The 21373-nt window shown below is 43.3% G+C and overlaps 2 protein-coding genes and 2 non-coding genes across 5 annotated transcripts in view; 3 read left to right on the forward strand and 1 right to left on the reverse strand.

Moving 5' to 3' along the window:
- The window catches only part of fanci (FA complementation group I), a 30693-nt gene extending 29617 nt beyond the window's left edge, over positions 1-1076 (forward strand). For both annotated transcript variants that reach the window (XM_012959553.3, XM_012959552.3), the window contains exon 38: positions 471-1076. In XM_012959553.3, the coding sequence (XP_012815007.2) occupies positions 471-524 (54 nt within the window). In that variant the 3' untranslated portion in view covers positions 525-1076. The remainder of the gene's footprint in view (positions 1-470) is intronic.
- Positions 576-15656, reverse strand: polg (polymerase (DNA) gamma, catalytic subunit). Its single transcript, XM_002932235.5, has 23 exons — positions 15513-15656; positions 13578-14212; positions 12881-13076; positions 11891-12058; positions 11337-11483; positions 11180-11259; positions 10463-10645; positions 9189-9334; positions 8448-8574; positions 8142-8363; positions 7942-8062; positions 6284-6367; positions 5949-6059; positions 5572-5732; positions 5302-5355; positions 4672-4789; positions 3847-3982; positions 3399-3645; positions 2987-3109; positions 2681-2846; positions 1925-2133; positions 1126-1286; positions 576-914 (listed from the first exon to the last, which is right to left on the reverse strand). Exons 2-23 carry the CDS (start codon positions 14156-14158, stop codon positions 862-864), a joined length of 3594 nt encoding a protein of 1197 aa, XP_002932281.3. The 5' UTR covers positions 14159-14212; positions 15513-15656; the 3' UTR covers positions 576-861.
- Positions 15657-19225: 3569 nt separating this feature from the next.
- trnar-ucg lies at positions 19226-19298 on the forward strand. The gene has a single exon. It is a non-coding gene; the product is annotated as a tRNA-Arg (tRNA).
- Positions 19299-20800: 1502 nt separating this feature from the next.
- Positions 20801-20873, forward strand: trnar-ucg. Its single transcript has one exon. It is a non-coding gene; the product is annotated as a tRNA-Arg (tRNA).
- The last annotated feature ends 500 nt before the right edge of the window (positions 20874-21373 follow it).

Here is a 21373-nt window from a genome sequence, read left to right on the forward strand (position 1 = left end):
ATTTCCATGTTGCTTTATAACAAAGGTATGTCAGTGACACTGCACATGCTCAGTGGTCGTCGCAAATTATCATTCAGAAAATGAGGTTTACTTGTCATAGAAGCTGATGTTACAATGATGATAATTAATTCTGACACCAATTGCACTGAGAATGAATTACTAATCAGCCTTATATCATGACATTTATATCCTATATATGCAGTATATTGTGAGTGGTTCCCTAAGCTCCCTAAGGCAGCATAAAAGATGGGGAGCTACTGGGGCATTTTTGAGGGGACACAGATCTTCCCTGTAACGGGCTATGGTTGCGTTGGGCTGGTACAGAAAACCCACAACATTTGCATTTCTAACCTACTTTGCTAAGCTTTAGATTTCCTTTAAACAGCTGGAACTGACAGCATGCTGAATTTTCTTGTATACAGTTGCAAAAGAGTGTTTGTGTTTCAAATAAATTATTTACATTGTTTCAGACTGTAACAGAGGAACAAAGCCAGGAACCAAAAAAGAAGAGACGGAGAAAATAAATGTCGCCCACTTGTCAGAACAGGAGAGTCAAATACAGACAACAAATGCACTTTTTCTAAAGGAATTCAAACTTTTTATTCCTCTGAACGGGGAAAGAAAATTTGGAACGAAAATTCCTGCACAAATTCAGTTTCCGTATACCCCTTATATAGGTGAGATGTTTCTGAAATGGTAAATGTTTGCATTAATGCTTAAGTTTCACAAAATTGGAACTTTTCTGTTCTTAAGTGCTTGTAACACCTCTGAGACTATCCAATATGGCATCTCAATGAAGCGCCAGTACTTCAGTGCCATCTACACAAACTCCATAGGAGTCAGGGAGGTTTTAGCTGTTCTTCACAAAACTCCTTTGGTGACTTTAAGAATCTGATAGATATCCAAAGCTTCCCCTAAAATAAAAAAAACAAAAAAAAAAGTTAACAATTTGGAATAATCTCAGAAGGTTTTAAGATGTTTGTTATGAAAATTTCCAACTATGTATATAGATATCATATCTGTGGAATTGCCCTGTAAATGCATAAAGTTATGCAATAAATATACAATTAGTAATATCTTCAGTCATTCCTTAACACTATACAACCAATACCACATGATGTGTACCTTGTGGAATTCCGTATCTTTTCTCCATACCAGTGGGGTTTGATGGAGTCGCACAATCCATGGTTACCTCTTTTCTCAAGCACTTATCTATATCCACAGCACTAAAAAATGCCACAGACTGTGGCAGGTCCTGCATTCCAAGTCTCGAAGCAAACATGCACCTTTAAAAACCAAATTCACATTAAAATATTTTGACACCTTTCAACATCCAATTAAATAATCCTGTTAATGCTTGTTTTGAGTGAAAAAGTGGGTGGTTAATCATACGCACTGGACCCATGCGGGATTCTGGCACCAGTCCAAAAATATGAGCGAGTTCTACTTTTGATTTACATTATGGACCCTTTTATATACTTTTCCAGTTACTTAATGATATTATATTGCAATATATATTGCATCTGTGCTTCGGAAACAGCATGCAGTCAGTTGTAGTTCTACAACAGTGTGCATGTATACTTGGTTATATAATGTAATATTTTCACTTTCTGCACCCCTGGCCTTGGAGGTTGCATGTGAAGGTGCAGCTCTTTGAGCTCCCAGAATGAACTGCACAGAGCTTCACCTTCCAGTGCATACATCTCTCCTTGCATTTGCCAGCATTGTATTCATAAAAGCAGAGTAGTGGTTGGCATATGGGCGTTACTGAGGCACGCAAGCTAGAGTGTGCACTTGCCTACTTACTTCAGGTACAGGCTAACATATGCCAGGATTTTTAATTTGGCCAAACAACATTGCTGGCAATTGTTTGAGTGCCAAAGGCACTAATAAGTAGAAGTGTCCTTGAATGAGTTATAATTACCTTGTTAGCAGGTTTGTGATCTGTAGAGCCAGGGCTGCACGGTATCTGTCCTTGCTTTGCACAAGGTACCGCACTTCATCATGGATACTAATGCAGAACCGTCCATCTATGTCATATGCCTCAAAGAGCCATTTCATGGCTACCAGCATCAAGTGAAGGTAATCTACCGCTGAGCTCTGCACCACCCAATTAATCCGGCTTGTTATGAACTTAGAGGCATAAAATATAAATATGGCAGGAATAGGTAACAACAGAAAAAACATTTGCAAAAACAAAGATTTATAGGGAGTATAAAAATCAACAAAAGACTGTATTATACACTGGGTTCAAGCCCTACTTGTCTCAGCGCCCTATCCAGAGAAGCCAATCTGCATGCACCCAAAATGTAACCCTCATTTGGGGCCACCATCCAGTGCTTTCTTTTGTACCCTAGGGGAGCCCAGAATTTACTGCCCCCTCAATCTTGCAGCTTAAGTGCCCTGGTCATGTTCATATATACACTCCCACTAATGGTAACCTGGAAAACACTTTGCACTATTTGGAAACCATTTTTGTTACAAAGCTATATATCCTTGCCTCATTAAGCACAGAAAGACAAAAAATAATAAGACTGTAGGGTTAGATCAAAATATCAGAAAGACCTCTAAAAATCAGAATGGAAGAAAGCCCAAGTCTCAATAAGCCAAGCATATGTTACGCCAGTTCCATTATAAGGAAAGTGGGGTAAGGCAGAGTGAGATTTAGTTTCCAACTTACCTCGCCTTTTACTGCTGCTGGTTCCAGCGCTCTACTGATGTGACAGCCCAGAACCGGAGTCTTTGGTGAGGGACTCATGGCAATGGTCTCCAGTTTGTTAAACATCTGTGACTCTGTTCCTCCAGTCCAAATTCTGCGACTTACCAAGTTCCACTTTCTTCTAGACCTGCACAACAGTCACATTGTTAACAGACTGAAGATTTGCCTTTCCTATGCTTTCTTTAATTTCCTAGAAAGATAGGATAAACATGGTCTGTGCTTTTTTCTTGTAAAAAATATAAATAAAAACAATTAAAAATATCATACTTTGCTGAGGCTTCTTTTTGAATTTTCCGTAAATCTTGTAAGCTCACAGAATTCTCTTCTCCCCTCTCAACTGGGATTCCCAATTCTTCCACCAACCATTCTCCTTCTTTAGATAAAATGTACCTGCACGTGGTTAAAGTGAATGCACTCATAAGGATGCAATGAGAAGCCCTTTACAAGCCAAGTTTATGCAACGCAAAGAAGAGACAGGAGGGTATACCAACATGAAAGTATCCCAAATGTATGCTTACCAGTTACAAAGCACATTTCTGCTTGCTGAAATAAGCAAAGGTATTATCTGACAATAGCCTCCAGATTGCTGCCCCACAATTATCAAAGTGGATCTAGCCTGTTCCTACTGGGACATGCAGAAAATGCTTACTACAAGCCTGCTGTGTTCTGCCCCACCTACCTCCGGATTCCCTTTGTCACAGCGTACATCTGCTTTGCTTTCTCTGCTGCTTGTTCCTGAGTAAGTCGATGGTTAAACTGCATTAGCAGGCGCTCAGCAAAGGCCTGCCCGGCACCATAAATGCGCCCGTAATTAAACACTTTTGCATGTTCCCGACTTATTCCAACAGTAGATGCAGTTTTACTATGCAGGTCAGTGCCAGTACTCTTCTTGCCTTGCAGAGTCATCCACCCAAAGGCTGTGCAACCTTCAATTTAAACATCAGCATCAGAGAAGCCAGAATTTTTAGAGAGAGTACACAGGTTTATGAATAATAGTAATTCACGGCTAATAAGCAATATGTTGTAATTATGCCGATTGTAAAGATGGTGGTTATGCCACATGCAAACGATCACTGTCCCCCAAACACAATGATGAGCATTCTCATAAGCATTCTCATCTGCAGTACCGTGAATTCCAGCAAAATGAGCTTCTCCAAGTATTGCAGCTATCCAAAGTTCCTGAGAGTCCACATCTGCTCCTATTATGTGATATCCCGGGGGCACTTGTACCATGGCCTTTAATTCACTGCCCACGCGATCTGCCTAACATACCAGGAAAGAACGAACAGCAACATAAATGGCCAACAATGGCATATACACAAGTGCTTTAAATAGGACATAAAACTGCTCAATTGTGCTCTTCTAAGCACTACATTTTTTTCCTTTTCTATTTCTTGATATAAGCAGTTGTTCACCGCTTATTTCACAAATGTGTACAGGGAAATCTCTGCGGTTATGTCCAGGCGAGTACCAAACAGATGGCAATGGCAAAAGCTACATTTACTGATGCAGGAAACATCATGTGATGCTTCTCTGCTCAGTTCTATAGCTCCTTCAATCTATCACACTGAGATGGTGCACTGCTCTGCAAAAGTCCTGGAGAAATGTGTGGTAGTCATGAAAAAGGTAGAGAATAGGTGGAACAAATATTACAGTTTGGTGAGTATTTTCCAACTAAAGCAGGGTAAGTAAGGTGCAGCCACATTGTGGAGTGTTTTGCATGCAAGTAATATTGTTTTCAATTTAATTCATTAAGTGACGGGGAGCCAATGAAAGAATTTGCAGGGAAGGAGGTCTAAGTGAAGATGGTGGCATGGTAACAAGCACTGATTAATTCAGTTTCCTCAACTCCACATTCCCTTGTTATCAATGCTACTGTCTATGCAGCTCTTCCATTTCTCATTTTACTAATACAGCCAAAGAAAGGTGGGTGGAGCTGCTTAGCTACTTACACGAGCATTACTTGCTGTCAGCCATGTGGGCTCTACAGCTCGGCGAGTGATAGTTCCTGCAGAAACAACCAGAGGCAAAATACAACCATACTTGTTTTCTTCATCGTACTCGGGGTCCCTGAAAGAAAGAGATTCACATAATTCTAACCAACGGCACTAAATAAAGCAGTGAATTAAAGTTACGTATGTATTATCAAGTATAAAAGAAAGGAAAAACAGTGGAGAGGGAGTTTTTTTTCTCCATTCCCATAAAACAGCCTAATATAAACACATCCCTATGAACCGTGGGCAGAGGCAATCAAATAATTCCCGAGTTGCCATCAGTTGCCATCCCACTGCCGAACATGTAAGTCGCCGGTGGGATGGCAAACACGGTGGTGCGATTTCGGCAAATCGCCGAAAATGCCTCGCAAGGCAACTTCGGCGATTTGCCGAAATTGACTGCGCAGCGTGTACCATCCCACTGGCAACTTACATGTTCGCCGGTGGGATGGTAGTTCGGGGAGATTAGTCGCCCGTGACAAGGGAGATTTGTCGCGGGCGACTAATCTCCCCGTGTGCCAGAGCCCTTATGCTTTTCTCTCTTATCAGAACAAACAAACAGACAAAATAAAGAAGACAAAGGGATACCTGGTGATTGTCCGGGGAAGTTCACCCTTCTTCATCCACACCACCATTTGGGAACTGTAACAAAACCCAAGCTCAATGTACATATATATTACAAGGACATTTAAGGATAAAGGAGGTAATTGGAGCAACCCAATCAGATGTTTGTTTTCAAGCAATAGACCAGTATATTCTACCTCCTGGTTGGTTGATATGAGTTAATAGTAAACACTGCTCCTGCCATTGCATTACCCCATAGGTTTCATCCAATTTACACAATTATAAATTTGTTACCTTATTCTTTTGTGAGCATTTCTCCAAAACGAGATCATTTTATTGATTTCTAGGGCACGTGTTGCACTGGAATCTCCAATACTAGCCTGTAAAGTGCCATCTTCCATCTTTGGCAGAAAGTCCTTTGCAAATGGGCTTCCAACATTATTAGCATAGCCATCCTGAATAACAGAAAAATATAATGTAATATAACTGGCCTATTGCTAAAGATTTTAGTATGTACACACTGCTTCCCTGCAGGTTGTTGTTGTACTCCAGCTCCCAGAACTCCACAGCAGTAATTAACTGTTGGTAATGCTGGGAGTTGACATTTATAACAAGCTTTAGGGCTGCAGGACACACATGTCCAGTGTAAATGAAGGCTTGTCCAAGCTTACTTTGTGTGGCAACTTGTAGAACCAGCAGCCTGAAACATTCACATCACTGCAAGGGCTGTTTCCATGGTGATAGTCAGGTAGGCTACAAAACTCTGGTTCAGCAGGGGGTTCCTGTGCAAGAAAGTGAAATAAAATGGTTACAATTATATAGTGGATGATATAACCTCTCCCAACCTAAAGGGACTTCCTGTCTGTAACAAGTTCAGAGACTCGCTTGCAAAACCATACTGCTCATGTGTAAGACTAGACACTTGATAACATTTTTATTAGTATATATTTTATTTTAAACAATTGGATACATTTTCTTCTATTTTTGTTCTAGAAAAGGAACTCACAGGTTTATTATTTCTTTTTTTCATTGTTCCAGTGGACGGGACTTCAGCACTAAGATCCATCTCCATCCGACTTAGCTGCTCAACCTAAGAAGCATATTTATTCATTTTAAGATTGTTAGTATTGTGTAAACTGACAGGAAAATCTATACAATCAAAATGTTTCCTTTTAAAAACCCAGGTTTACCAGGAAAGCACAGAATTCAAATACATTTCTTTTTGGATCTGGTGTCCTTTCTCCTGCAGAGAGGAGCTTTCTTTTAGAAGTGTTGTGCCTTTAGTTCCCAACAGTAAGTGCCAATCTATATTATAGAGATCAGAGCAACTCTTGTAATAAAAAAATCTAATGAGAGCCAGACACACCAAGAAATTAGGCATTAGAAAATTCACTACTGAAAACAAAAAAAAAAAAGGCTAGAATTCTGGGAGGAGCCAATACCAGTGAGAGAAATCACTTGCAATATAATGGCTAGGGTCGGTGTGCCTAGGCCCGTTTATATTTGTTTTTTTTACTTGTATTTCTCTCATGTCAAGGGGGACATGGGAACAGTGGGGTAAAGGGCCCCTCCCATCAAGAGGTAGGACCCTGCAGTGATGTCAGAATTGCTGACCCCCCCTCTCCCTTTTACCATCACAGGAAGTTAGGACTGGCCTTTAGAAAGGCCTTGGCAAGGAAACTGTCGGTCGGCAGATAACACTCACAACAGGGTTGAGACCTGAGCCAGTCCCTGGCCTGTGATCTTTGCGTTAGCTCCCTCAGCTGGATATCCCCCTCTCTAAGACCTCAGGTATTCTGCCTGACCCTCTGAAGAACCAGCCTGCGGGGACTGGCAGCAGCGGAGTTGGGGTGTACATCTTTGGGATCGGGAGACACAAGCTTGGCACCTTCTCCCCATGTGGTATGGGGGCACACTTCCCCGTGAATTTCCTCAAGGGCTGGAAAGTGACCTTTCAAAGAAGATCAGTTCGGGGCTTGTGGTTCCCCATGTATCTCTACTCGCTGGATCAAAGGATGCCTCCCTTATGACTACAAGTACATTCTACCCGGGCCTTGAGAACCTCTTGGGCACACCCTGGAATATGGTATTGGCAGAACAAGTTTTGTGTCCTGGTCCTCCTTACAGACATTCACAAAATGTTATCAGTTTTATATTTATCTTTCCAAGAAGGCGCCCTTAGGCCACAAGATCCTAAGATTTCCTGAGGAGCGCCTTTGTCCTAGGGGCACTTTAGGTATGCCCACACTGTTCCTGTACCCCCCTCGACATGAAAGAAAGGAAGATCTATATTCTCGCCGTTAAATCCTTTTCTCTACTTTCTCTCAAAAGCGACACAGGGCTCTTCCAACGCCAACATCATGGATGCAGAGCTTATCAATAAAATATGCCAGGTGATGTAAGAAGTACATCAGCTGGAGCCACAAGCTGTGTAATTATACAAACTGGGGGGGGGGGGGGCACCTAACACCCACCAGTGTTATAACCTTTAATTTCCTTTAAGCCTGGTATCCAGCTGCCAACACCAACAGGATCAGCTGCAAAGCACCTTCATAAAAGTTTCAACTATTCTATCATAACAGACAATATTACTCTGAATATGAAGCAGTACCTGATACTACGATTAAAAAAATATATTGCAGACTTCCTCTTATCCTTCCTCACCTTTTGCCACATAGAGCTGTCATCAGTAAGAATGAAATCCTCATGTAAGCTGGAATGTTCAGATACACGCCTATCCTTTGCTTTATTTTTACTGTATTCTGAAAAAATTTCCTCAATGGCTCTGCAAGAAGAGTAATGGTTAAGTTCTAAGAATTACAATTTCTCATGATGTTAGAAGGCCTTTGTATGTGCCTATATACCTGTATGGACACAGGATGGTCTCTTCTTGTTCATTGTTCAATATGTTGTCCTTTTTCCCTGGAACAAGGTAGCCCCAGCCATGCTTCTCAGAATAATGCAAAGGGAAACCATCCCATGTCAATCTCATAAGTTTAGGAGTTAACCTCATCTGAAGACTAATTAAACTTGGTCCTGGCAGCCAGTCAGGATCTTCTAGTTTAGGACACAATTTACGGTACCATCTGAAAACAGAAACATAATTATATTTTTATTAGTAACGTAAGGTGCAAGAACATGTGGTTTCCAGTCTGCTGACTGACTCTTACCCAGGGTGACCAGGTAAATGCTGGCTTCTCTTTGGCAGCAAAGGTAAAGTTTTGAGTTTGAGATCTTCCAAGTAGATTTTGGCCAAGGAAGGGCGAGACTCTTCTTCTTCACTCGGAGGTCCAGTATCTACAGGAGCAATTTACAAATATTAAATGCCAAATAACTTCAAGACAAGTCAAATGTAATAGTCCTGCATAACAGCTACAAAATACAGGTACATATTAATAGCTGGTATCAAAAATGTTTATTTTTTTTATTTCTGAGCTTCAAAAGCTGAAACTTACATGCAACAGCCTAACATTACTATATTATTACATATATAATTATTATGTATTAGTTGTTCTTTATATAGCACAGACACATTTGCATAGTACTTTTAATTAATTAATTAAAATTAATTACAAAGTCACGTGCTCAAGAAGCACATAATACAAAAATACAAATTTATACCAAAAGAGATCTGTCAAATTAATATAGATTGTAAGCTCTACGGGGCAGGGACCTCCATCCTCTTGTGTCTTTGACTCTTAACTTATTGCAACTGTATCTTGTATTTATTTGTATTTATTGTTATACTTTGTATTTATCTATTACCTTATTAACCCCCTGTTTGAATTAATATATTCTACTGTACAGCGCTGCGTACATAAGTAGCGCTTTATAAATAAAAATATACATACATAAAAACTGATATTAAATCTAAATGTAAATCTAAATGTAACCTTCTATTCTCCACTCACCTTCATTAAGATCCTCAATAAACTTGTTTCCTACACTTTCTTGGGCTTCTTTCAGTCTCTTCTGCTTTTTACTGATTTTAGTCTTTTTTTGTTTAAACTCCTGAATGTCCCATTCAAGGTCCCAAAGCCAGGGATCTTCCTTGTAACTGAAGTGAGGTTGAGATCAATAATACAATGTATGATTCCTTTACCAACATATTTTATTCAAAGAAACTGTTAAATCTTTCTAAATAGTTATCAAAGTCGTGGAAATTGAGGCCGCCCACTTCAACAGTAGGTTAAACAGGGAATATGCCTTATTACATATACAGAACTCTATTATACCACCTCCCTTACCAGAAGTAAGCACAGTCACATCACACAGAGATATCAGTGTAGAGCAGGGGTGGCCAGACGTTCTTCGGTTGCGATCGAACGGACCGACGCAGAATGCGGAAGTGCGGCGTCAATGCGCACATAGGTTTATTCGTACGCATTCACGGAGCACTTCCGCATCCCCGGCTTGATCGCGGTCCACCAGAAATCCACGGGGGATCGACTGCTGGGCCGCGATAGACGTATTGGCCACCCCTGGTGTAGAGCCTTCATGAGAATACTCCTTATAACATGTTCATGGATACAATGTTCCTAAGCAATAACAGCACCACTGGAACTGGAGGGAGATCTTATGAAAGGACTTAAGTGGTGGTGGTATAAACACTAAGGGGGCGGGATTTATCAACATTCAGATTTTCCTTGTTTGAGTTTTTTGAAGCCACAAATGTCTAGTCATTTATTAAATGACCCGAATTAAAAAAGCACAAATGAAAAAGAAAAAAAACGCAAAGCCACAACTTTTTTTGTATTGTTGCACAAATAAAAGTGTAAAAAAAAAAAAACTGAAAACATCATCTAGATGTAAAAAAGAAAACCTACCATTGACTTCCTACCATGATCTTGCAAGCTTTTAGATAGCATATTTTTTCCTCTCTGATTTGTCTCAGATTTGTTGCATAATAAATGTAAAAAAAAACACACTTTTTTTTTCCAAGACAATCATATTTTTGTGCAAGACAATTTGAATTGTGAAAAAAAAAAAAATTAAAAAAAAAAAAAAAGTCTTTGATACACAGCATGTTGCTGTAATAGTTCCACATTCGTAATAAGAGGCTATATAGTTTTACATGGCATTACCACAGGTTCCCAGCCATCAGACAGTGTAAAGCTCCTTAGTACCCATAACTAGAGCAGGTTAGTGAAAAAAAACAAGTTCAACTTGTTAATATATAACATACGCATCTTCGGTGAGCAGCTGGCATGCATCGTTGGCTAGATTCATCAATGATTTCTTCATTTCTTTTTGAAGCTCTTCATAGCTCGTCTGAGCCTCATCCAAATACCTTTCCCAGTTCTGGTTAACAGGTAAATAGGAAACGCCCATTTCTAACATACCTGACAGAGTGACAGGGTGAGGACACCTGAGGAGAAATAATACCCTGTGATAATAGCAAATATGTTCTCACATTCATATCCTTCATCAATATTCCCCTGTTATACACAGTTGTCATATTCATGTACTAATTTGATTCCACACTCATGAAAATTGTCTAACCATGTGAAGTTGATACAGTGCTTTTGACCTGACCAGCGAAATTTTGTTTTATGTATTTTTATTAACATTAATGCAAAATACAACCAGAACACCATTTAGCTGAGGAGCACCTGAGTTTAAGAATGGAGGTAGCTGATCTTTTAGGTAGGTGGAGCAGTATAAGCGCCTTTATCCCCTAATCCATATTCTCTGGTTTGGTAACAAATAACCTATAAATTGTATTTAGTTTGTTGGCTCCTGCATCATGGGAAGCAAAAGCCTCAAGTTAAAAATTCTAAAAGCTAAATATAATATATACCCTGCCTTCAACATCCATGTAGAAAATAAATATAGAATACTAATACTACAATCTATATATTGTATCATACTGAAAAATATTCCATGGTAACTGTCCCTTTACCTCTCCATGAAGAGTGGAAACTGTTCCTGAAAGATTTCATGCGTTGCCTGAACATCCAGCGCACAGTACCTCATGAGTTCCTTTCAACATAAAGAAAAAAGTCATAGGAGGATTTGTTATTTTAGAGGTTTAAAGGGGAAGTGTAATCTTTTCTTACTTGGAACTCTGTTCTAATATCCGAGATGCTTCCTTTTACAAAGAGCTCCCGGGCCTCCTTCTCCAGGGGTGGGCCACCCACATACAGTGCGTGCACATCTGCAAGGTTATTTATGCTGCTGATATTCACCCAGTCCCAAGAACTGATCTGAAACAAACGCACAAAATCCTGACTTTAATCCCTGAATGATTCTGAAACTGTGATAAGAAAAAATCCATGACAATTTCTTGTCCCAGACTGCTGAGAATGCTACCAGAAATGATACTGGATTTAGTGATCTTAAATGACCCAGTATGAATTTGAAATGTGCTAGCAATAGAACCCCTGGGTAACAGTGGCCACAATAAATCTCATTTAAAGGGAAACCACCAAAACGTTTTTTTTTTTTTTTTTTTTTTTAAAATACTGGAGAAAATGACATTAATTATAAACAACCAAATCTGCTTGTTGTGGCTAGAATTAGAACAAAATGAAGGAATGCAGTCAGTGGTGCTAGTAAATGATGATGAGAAAGGATTTTTCTTAACCAATTTAATTTGGTTGCAAAAACTCACTGGAGAACCATCAAATTTGCTGCGCGTTTTCTTGATGTGCTGCTTGACTTCCTGCAGCCCCTTTTTCTTTCCATATTTGCTGGCCATCCACAAAGTGCGCTGGAATCCTGTAAGACCAGATATGGCCATGTGCATGCTCATGGTATCCATAAATCTCATTTTTGAACCCTGAAACCCATCAAAAGACTTTTTAGTCATAACCCTAAGTTGCTTGAAAGCAGAATATTCAGGTTCCTCCTACACTTCTAACACAAGTAGTATATAGACAAATCTTTATAGAAATGTACAATTACGAATTTAAAAAAAAAAAAAATGACCAGTATATCTATTATTAGACCTTAAAGGGGAACTTCAGCCTCCACATCACAATTTGTTAAAGGTCCCCGCACAACATGGAAACTCCTAATATACCTATCACTGTAATCTGTTCCTTCAAAAAGTATGAATAAATACCATTTTTAAATGCTGAAATCCAGCTGCAAAACAGTTCTTTTCTTCTCTGCATCATTTGAAATCCTGGCAGGGGAGGAGGGACTAAAACACTAATGTTACAAATTGTAACAACTTCTTGGCAGCTTACAGACAGCATGCAGAAACTACAAAACCTACAATGTATTGTACGATGTTCCTTTCCTTATTGACATCACATGTGCAGGGAATTGTGGGGTTTGGAGGATGCAGGCTGAAGATAGTCAGCTACTGTTACACTTGTTTTTGAGTGCTAAAGTAGTCAGCCAGATCAACAGAAGAAAAGGGGGCCAGGCTACGATAACAGTTTCAAACATATTATTACATTAAAAATCATAAAAAGGCTGCATATTTTTTTAATTGATGTATATTGCAAAGTTGTTAATTGACATAAAGTTTACTTTTCAAAAAGCTTAAGTTGTGTTTGGGTAGAGTTCCCTTGTAATATCTTAGCGAGTCTTTTTAATCAAGTGTATTCCCTATATTACTGCCCATATATCAGAAACAGGTTAGTATTCTTACTTTGATAAGATACTGCTCTTTAATATGTGCCCTATCAAAGCTGATATTGTGCCCCACAACCAATCTCTCTGTCCAGTTGTTTTTGGTAATACAGTTGCAATTCACTGATGTCTCCAGTGGGATCAGGTCAGACAATGACAGTTCTTTAGACCATGTATATCTGTCCTCTATTAATCTCCTACTGCACCAAGAGTACCTACAAAAAACAGTAATATAAGATGCAGATATACATATGAAAGGACATAGAGGACATTAAAGGAGAAGGAAAGGCTAAGTAAGCGATTAAAGTCACTTGGGGGTGCCTAACATTTTGATCGCTTACCTTTTACCCGGAATTGGTGCCCCTGTTAGGAGAAAACCCCACCAGCCCCGGGTACCTGTAGCGAGCAGCTACCCTTCCTTCTCCCGTCTTTGTGCTTGCACATGTGCAGTAGAGTGAAAAGCCGAACTTAAACAAAAAAGTTGACATTTTCACTCTACTGCACATGCGCCGGCCCAGGGATTCCGAAGACAGATGAAAGAAGGAAGAGGAAACACTTGTTGCAGGTACCCCGGGCTGGTGCTGTTTTCTCCAAACAGGGGCACCAGCCCGGGGTACAAGGTAAGCGATTAAAGTCACTGGGGGGTGCCTAACATCATGGCACCCCCAAGTGACTTAGCCTTTCCTTCTCTAGGACATTCTAGCTTCATATCTAACCAGTACTGAGGAGAAACAGCAGCAGCCAGGGTTGGACAGTGGCCCTCTGATACACAAACTTCCACATCAAACACCAAAGCTTTTTCATCTGGAAAGTCCACCAATTCTGTCTCTCCTGTAGCAGTGTATCGGGTCCATCCAGACTGCCAGGCCCATGTTTGAGGCATAGTTGGCAGCTGGCAATTCAGGAGATCATTTGCTGCCTCTAAGTATGGCAAAGACTGCTTCTGAGCCAGAATTTGGAAGTGTTCCTCAATATCATTTCCATACAACTTGGGAAGCTGCAGTTCTATGTCTGGGACTGTAGATGTTTCTTGCCCCCAAAGTTCATGACTCTTCAGATGGTTAATGCTTCTCTGAATGTCCTCTTCTGCATGCTGCACTTGCTTACCCCTAAATACTTGCGCATGAAGCCCTTTGGAAAGCATTTGGATGTTAAGGGGGTTCATTCTCCTCTGGGACATTTCAGTTTCCAGAGTTTCCGTCTGTAACTGTGGTGCATAGGAGCACTTACGGTATCCACAGCCTCTTGTCTTCCAAGAAGGAAATAGAGGAGTGGCTTTTCGAAGCAAACGATTCATATTAGTGGATTAGAGTGGTTGGTATGGCAAGGGTTCAGAGATCCATGGCAGGATCTGAAAATAAAAATAAAACCTAAATAAATTATTTGTATATAAAATACAAATAAATATATTAAATTACATGTGAAACTTCAAATAATTAAAGGAGAAGGAAAGGCTAAATCACTAGGGGATGCCAAATGTTAGACAACCCCCTATTGATTGCAAGTGAGCATTCCTCTTCCTTCTTTCTTCAGAATCCTGGAGTCAAAAAACATTTTGGCACCCCCCCCCCCAGTGATGTAGCCTTTCCTTCTTTAAAAACATTTATTAAAATAGACCAGTAGAGCAATTTCTTACTCTAAAAGGACAACTAATGAGAAGGAGGCTAAAAATGCTGCGCATTATGTTTTGAACCTTTGAACAAGACAAATGTGACCACATCCCAGATCTGTGCCTCTGTATATGCCTCAGTAGCTCCCCATCTTCTTCTCTGCTGATTCCCTGCACATGCTCTGTGTTGCTGTCACTTACTGAGCTTAGGGACCCACTCACAATATACTGTATATATAGAATATAAATGTCATTATATAAGGCTGATTAGTAATTCAGTTTCTGAAGCCACTGCACTTAGCATCAGAATTTAATAATCAGCTCTGCAGAATCTGCTTATATCACAGACAAACCTCATTTTCTGCTTGATAATTTGCTACAACCCCTAAGCTTAGCTTCATAACAGCTGCCCAGACCCCACTGAGCATGTGCAGTGTCACTGACACATCTAACAAAATCCAAGATGGTGATCCCCTAAGCACAACCTTTAGGGCTAAGACAGACAGGGTTACTTAAAAAAGTAGTTGTGGCGACTAATTACCCAGTCACAATGCTACCTCTGTTCTCAAAATATGCAAGTTGCCGCATGTGAAGGTACCCGCGCTGGTACAAGTCACAGTTACTTTAGTGGCGGGGATTAGTTGCTGCAACTAGATTTTGAAAATCATGGCAATTAATCTGTCTTCGCCCTTAAAGCCTGGATTATTACTTTTATAGGGCTTCTGAAAGGCTGGCGCATTAAAATCAGAGTAAAGAACATGCCATTTCTAGCCCTATTTATTTGTAGGGTGTACAAGCCTACAGGGTACTGCCAACAAGCAGGCAATAGATTTATTCAGGAGTAAGTTACAGTATCCATGTGTGAGCAGCAGACTGCAAGCAGGGGAAGCTTAGAAATGGCCAAGAGCAGAACATAAACACCAACTGAGTTATCTGCAAGTCTCCCCAATGCAGCGCACTCTTATAACACTGTGTATATAAGTACATGGGCAAGAATGAGCCTCATACTGTAATATAAAGTGAACGACACCCCTATACTTACCTTTAATCAAGGCAAAGCGCTGCAGGGCCGCCATCAGGGGGGCACAGGGGGGGCAGCTGTCCCGGGCCGGACGATCTAGGCTTTATAGGGGGCAGGGCCGTCATCCAGTTTTTAAGCATGGGCCCCTTTAAAGAGTTACAGGCCCTTCGTTCATTGGCGGTCAGCGGGTAATTTTATTGGTTGCGCCCCGTGCGTACGCGTGACGTCAGCACGCACTGGGCGCAACCTAATAAAAGAGTAGCTGTAGCTGCGAGACGGGGGTATCTGGAGGGCGCAGGCATGCGAGCTGGGGGATGTTGGGCAGGACGCTGGGGGAGATGAAGGATGTTGGGCAGGACGCTGGGGGGAGATGAAGCATGTTGGGCAGGACGCTGGGGGATGTTGGGCAGGACGCTGGGGGGAGCTGGGGGATGTTGGGCAGGACGCTGGGTAGGACGCTGGGTGGAGATGAAGGATGTTGGGCAGGACGCTGGGGGGGAGATGAAGCATGTTGGGCAGGACGCTGGGGGGAGCTGGGGGATGTTGGGCAGGACGCTGAGGGGAGATGAAGCATGTTGGGCAGGACGCTGAGGGGAGATGAAGCATGTTGGGCAGGACGCTGGGGGGAGATGAAGGATGTTGGGCAGGACGCTGGGGGGAGATGAAGAATGTTGGGCAGGATGCTGAGGGGAGATGAAGCATGTTGGGCAGGACGCTGGGGGGAGATGAAGGATGTTGGGCAGGACGCTGAGGGGAGATGAAGAATGTTGGGCAGGATGCTGAGGGGAGATGAAGCATGTTGGGCAGGATGCTGAGGGGAGATGAAGCATGTTGGGCAGGACGCTGGGGGGAGATGAAGGATGTTGGGCAGGACGCTGAGGGGAGATGAAGCATGTTGGGCAGGACGCTGGGGGGAGATGAAGGATGTTGGGCAGGACGCTGGGGGGAGATGAAGGATGTTGGGCAGGACGCTGAGGGGAGATGAAGCATGTTGGGCAGGACGCTGAAGGGAGATGAAGCATGTTGGGCAGGATGCTGAGGGGAGATGAAGGATGTTGGGCAGGACGCTGAGGGGAGATGAAGGATGTTGGGCAGGATACTGAGGGGAGATGAAGGATGTTGGGCAGGACGCTGAGGGGAGATGAAGCATGTTGGGCATGACACTGAGGGGAGATGAAGGATGTTGGGCAGGACGCTGAGGGGAGATGAAGCATGTTGGGCATGACACTGAGGGGAGATGAAGGATGTTGGGCAGGACGCTGAGGGGAGATGAAGCATGTTGGGCAGGATGCGGAGGGGAGATGAAGCATGTTGGGCAGGACGCTGGGGGGAGATGAAGGATGTTGGGCAGGACGCTGAGGGGAGATGAAGCATGTTGGGCAGGATGCGGAGGGGAGATGAAGCATGTTGGGCAGGACGCTGGGGGGAGATGAAGCATGTTGGGCAGGACGCTGGGGGGAGATGAAGGATGTTGGGCAGGACGCTGGGGGGAGATGAAGGATGTTGGGCAGGACGCTGGGGGGAGATGAAGGATGTTGGGCAGGACGCTGGGGGGAGATGAAGGATGTTGGGCAGGACGCTGAGGGAAGATGAAGGATGCTAGGGGGAGATGAAGGATGCTGGGGGAGAGCTGGAAGATGCTGCAGTGGGGAGCGGCCCGTAGTGGAGGAGGACCACCAGTGTTTTAGGGGGCCCCTGCCCTGGCACCAATGCAAAACATAACCCCTGGCTACCAATATCTGTGTCCTTTGTACTGAGGGGCCATTGGGGGGCAGGGCATAGGAGGGGGCCCAGAAAATTTTATTGTGAGGGGCCCAGTGATTTCTGATGGCGGCCCTTGAATAATCCTGTGCCCGGGATATAAAGCGCACCATGCTGGGAAAGTTCCCTGTCAGAGAAGCAGAGAAGTTGGTGTTCCCTTACGGCACCTTGCTTTGCGCTACTGTAATACTGTTTCATGCTCCATGTGTGGCCTATGAAGCCAGGAGCTAAAGATGAAGCATGTTGGGCAGGATGCTGAGGGGAGATGAAGCATGTTGGGCAGGACGCTGGGGGGAGATGAAGGATGTTGGGCAGGACGCTGAGGGGAGATGAAGCATGTTGGGCAGGACGCTGGGGGGAGATGAAGGATGTTGGGCAGGACGCTGGGGGGAGATGAAGGATGTTGGGCAGGACGCTGAGGGGAGATGAAGCATGTTGGGCAGGACGCTGAAGGGAGATGAAGCATGTTGGGCAGGACGCTGAGGGGAGATGAAGGATGTTGGGCAGGATGCTGAGGGGAGATGAAGGATGTTGGGCAGGACGCTGAGGGGAGATGAAGGATGTTGGGCAGGATACTGAGGGGAGATGAAGGATGTTGGGCAGGACGCTGAGGGGAGATGAAGCATGTTGGGCATGACACTGAGGGGAGATGAAGGATGTTGGGCAGGACGCTGAGGGGAGATGAAGCATGTTGGGCATGACACTGAGGGGAGATGAAGGATGTTGGGCAGGACGCTGAGGGGAGATGAAGCATGTTGGGCAGGATGCGGAGGGGAGATGAAGCATGTTGGGCAGGACGCTGGGGGGAGATGAAGGATGTTGGGCAGGACGCTGAGGGGAGATGAAGCATGTTGGGCAGGATGCGGAGGGGAGATGAAGCATGTTGGGCAGGACGCTGGGGGGAGATGAAGCATGTTGGGCAGGACGCTGGGGGGAGATGAAGGATGTTGGGCAGGACGCTGGGGGGAGATGAAGGATGTTGGGCAGGACGCTGGGGGGAGATGAAGGATGTTGGGCAGGACGCTGGGGGGAGATGAAGGATGTTGGGCAGGACGCTGAGGGAAGATGAAGGATGCTAGGGGGAGATGAAGGATGCTGGGGGGGAGCTGGAAGATGCTGCAGTGGGGAGCGGCCCGTAGTGGAGGAGGACCACCAGTGTTTTAGGGGGCCCCTGCCCTGGCACCAATGCAAAACATAACCCCTGGCTACCAATATCTGTGTCCTTTGTACTGAGGGGCCATTGGGGGGCAGGGCATAGGAGGGGGCCCAGAAAATTTTATTGTGAGGGGCCCAGTGATTTCTGATGGCGGCCCTTGAATAATCCTGTGCCCGGGATATAAAGCGCACCATGCTGGGAAAGTTCCCTGTCAGAGAAGCAGAGAAGTTGGTGTTCCCTTACGGCACCTTGCTTTGCGCTACTGTAATACTGTTTCATGCTCCATGTGTGGCCTATGAAGCCAGGAGCTAAATTTAGAGGTCTGTCCAGTAAAGCACGCAAGCACCGGTAAATCTCATCCGCTGAACGCTAATCTCTCTCACAGTCAGTAGTACCGACCTGTTTGTATCAGTCCGCACCAGAGAAATAAATGCCCCAAATAGCAGGCTTTCTCCCGTAGTAACACATGGAGTGAAGTTCACGAAACTCGTGGATTGATATAACGTGTAGGAATACTTATATTGTACTTTCACCCACTGTGATCTACAGCACTTATATTTGCCTATTTGTGTCTGTAAGTTACCCTCCCATATAGATTGTAAGCTCTATGGGGCAGGGACCTCCATCCTCTTGTGTTTTTGATTCTTATTGCCTATGATCTTAATAACCCCCTGTTTGTATTAATGTATTCTACTGTACAGCGCTGCGTACAAAAATAGCACTTTATAAATAAAGATACTATACAGAGAAAATAAAGGGCAAATGACACCCGCCATATGTATTATAGATAGCGTGTCTGCAGTAAAGTGTGCACTGGGGCCGCGTGGCCTAATGGATAAGGCGTCTGACTTCGGATCAGAAGATTGCAGGTTCGAGTCCTGCCGCGGTCGGTTGTTTTAATGTAAAGTACATGTGATTGCTGAATCCAAACCTGGTGCTAAAGAGACTCATAGATTTGTGGGCAGGAGAAACAGGGCAGCCAGTGGATGGGAGAGTACACAGGCAGAACAGGATGGGATGACCATGTCCTTGCTGGACACTTAATGAAAAAGTGGGTTTCTAGGTAAGAGTGAGGTGACAGCACGGGTACAGGTTTTGATGGCACCCAGAATGCACTGCTTTCTGATATGTTGCCCCTTCAGTTCAAGTACAGCATCTAGCGGCCAGTCTAAGGGGTCCTACTTCTCTGGTACCTTGACAGTAAGGCCGGTCATACATGCACCGATAATATGGTATGTGTATGGCGGCTCGAAGAGGCAACTGATATCACAGAAGGCTGAGGATAGCAGTCGACTCGTTGATCGGCCAGCTAAAAAGATGATGGCAGGTGGAGGTAGAATTTCTACCTCCATATCTGACTATTCAGCCCCTAACGTCAGTGGAGGGTGGGAACAACAATCTTACATGCTACTGAAATTGCTACGTGGCGATTGGCCACCTTAATAGCCACTGGTGCAAATATTATTCATAGGGATGCAAGGTAACAGACATAGTAGGGATGGCATTTTTGCCCCACAAAATGTGTCTGTCCAACCCATTTCGGTCAAGCAAATTGCCACCCACAGATGAAGGTGTACATGTGCAATTGTAATGAACTCACCAGTTTTCCAGGGGCCAAAACACCAATACGCGGCGGCGCGTTCAGAGGCAACTTCGGCGCTTTCCACAAGTCTTGCTGCCGTGGATGCCATCCCACCGCCAGAGCCCTTAGGAGCACAGGTAGTCATGTTAACAGCATTTAGTGGGGTAATTCTGCAAAGTTAGCGTAGATCCTGACGGATAAGATCACTAGTGATAGTCCTGCAGCTATGTAGGTAATGCCTCGAGTGGCCCTAAATATATATATATATATAGCACTGGCATATTCCGCATATTTACAGAGAAAGTACATCTTTCACATCAGTCCCTGCCCCAATAGAGCTTACAATCTAAGGTAAGAGCCAAAGAAAGCACTAGGATGTACTGTGTGCACTGGTATATATACCTGTAAAATATTATTATAAATTTTTAGAGCACATTAGTCTAGATTTAAGAATACTTCCTGGGACATTTTGGGGCTTATTAATGTTTGAATTTTTTCCACAATTCTTGTTTTGTTTTGCTCTAAAATAACGAATTTGAATTATGTTTCAAAAAACTCGAATTCTTCATATTTATTAAGCATAAAAAATGTGAAAAACTCAAATGTAAAATTTCAGCATCTGAAAGCTTGCGGGGTTATGTAGTTAATGGGAGCTGTCCTAGGCAAAATTTAAACCATTTATTCAATTATACATTTTTTTTAGCTTGTAGATTATTGCCTCCAAAATGAATCTGTTCTCTCAGACAAAGTGCCACCAGTGGCAGCCTTCCTCTTACCTGATGAGTGTGTCTGCAATTAAGAGCACATGTGGGCCGCGTGGCCTAATGGATAAGGCGTCTGACTTCGGATCAGAAGATTGCAGGTTCGAGTCCTGCCGTGGTCGATTATTTTAACTTTGCTACAAATTAATTTCTATATTTTTTAAATTAAATATGCATATAAACATCTATTAATACTTACCACATCATATAAGGGTCCAATTCTACTTAATGTAAAATACATGTGATTGCTGAACCCAGACCTGTTTTGAGGAGGTGCTAAAGGGACTCATAGATTGGTTGATGGGAGAGTACACAGGCAGAACATGAATGGAATGAGCATGTCCTTTGCTGGGAACCTAGGGCAGTAGCACATGGGGAGATTAGTTGCCCCACGGCAAATCTTCGTTACCGTGGGCGATCTCCTTGCAATGCCATCCCACCGGCTAGAATGTAAATCGCCGATGGGATGGCATACGCGTCGCTTCATTTTCCCGAACTCCCCTGGTTTCCATGAGAGGCAACTTTGGGAAATCGTAGCGACGCGTATGCCATCCCACCGGCGATTTACATTCTTGCCGGTGGGATGGCATCGCAGGGAGATTAGTCATCCGCGGTAACAAAG

Source organism: Xenopus tropicalis, chromosome 3, assembly GCF_000004195.4.
Source record: "Xenopus tropicalis strain Nigerian chromosome 3, UCB_Xtro_10.0, whole genome shotgun sequence".
NCBI lineage: Eukaryota > Metazoa > Chordata > Amphibia > Anura > Pipidae > Xenopus > Xenopus tropicalis.

Excerpts from the sequence above, each read along its gene's own strand:
- polg (XM_002932235.5), bottom strand. The coding sequence starts at position 14,158 with ATGAATCGTTTGCTTCGAAAAGCCACTCCTCTATTTCCTTCTTGGAAG. Across the intron at positions 11,260-11,336 it reads ATATTAGAACAGAGTTCCAA|GAACTCATGAGGTACTGTGC; the intron begins GTAAGAAAAGAT and ends TTATGTTGAAAG. Across the intron at positions 5,733-5,948 it reads TCTACAAGTTGCCACACAAA|GATGGCTATGCTAATAATGT; the intron begins GTAAGCTTGGAC and ends TCTGTTATTCAG.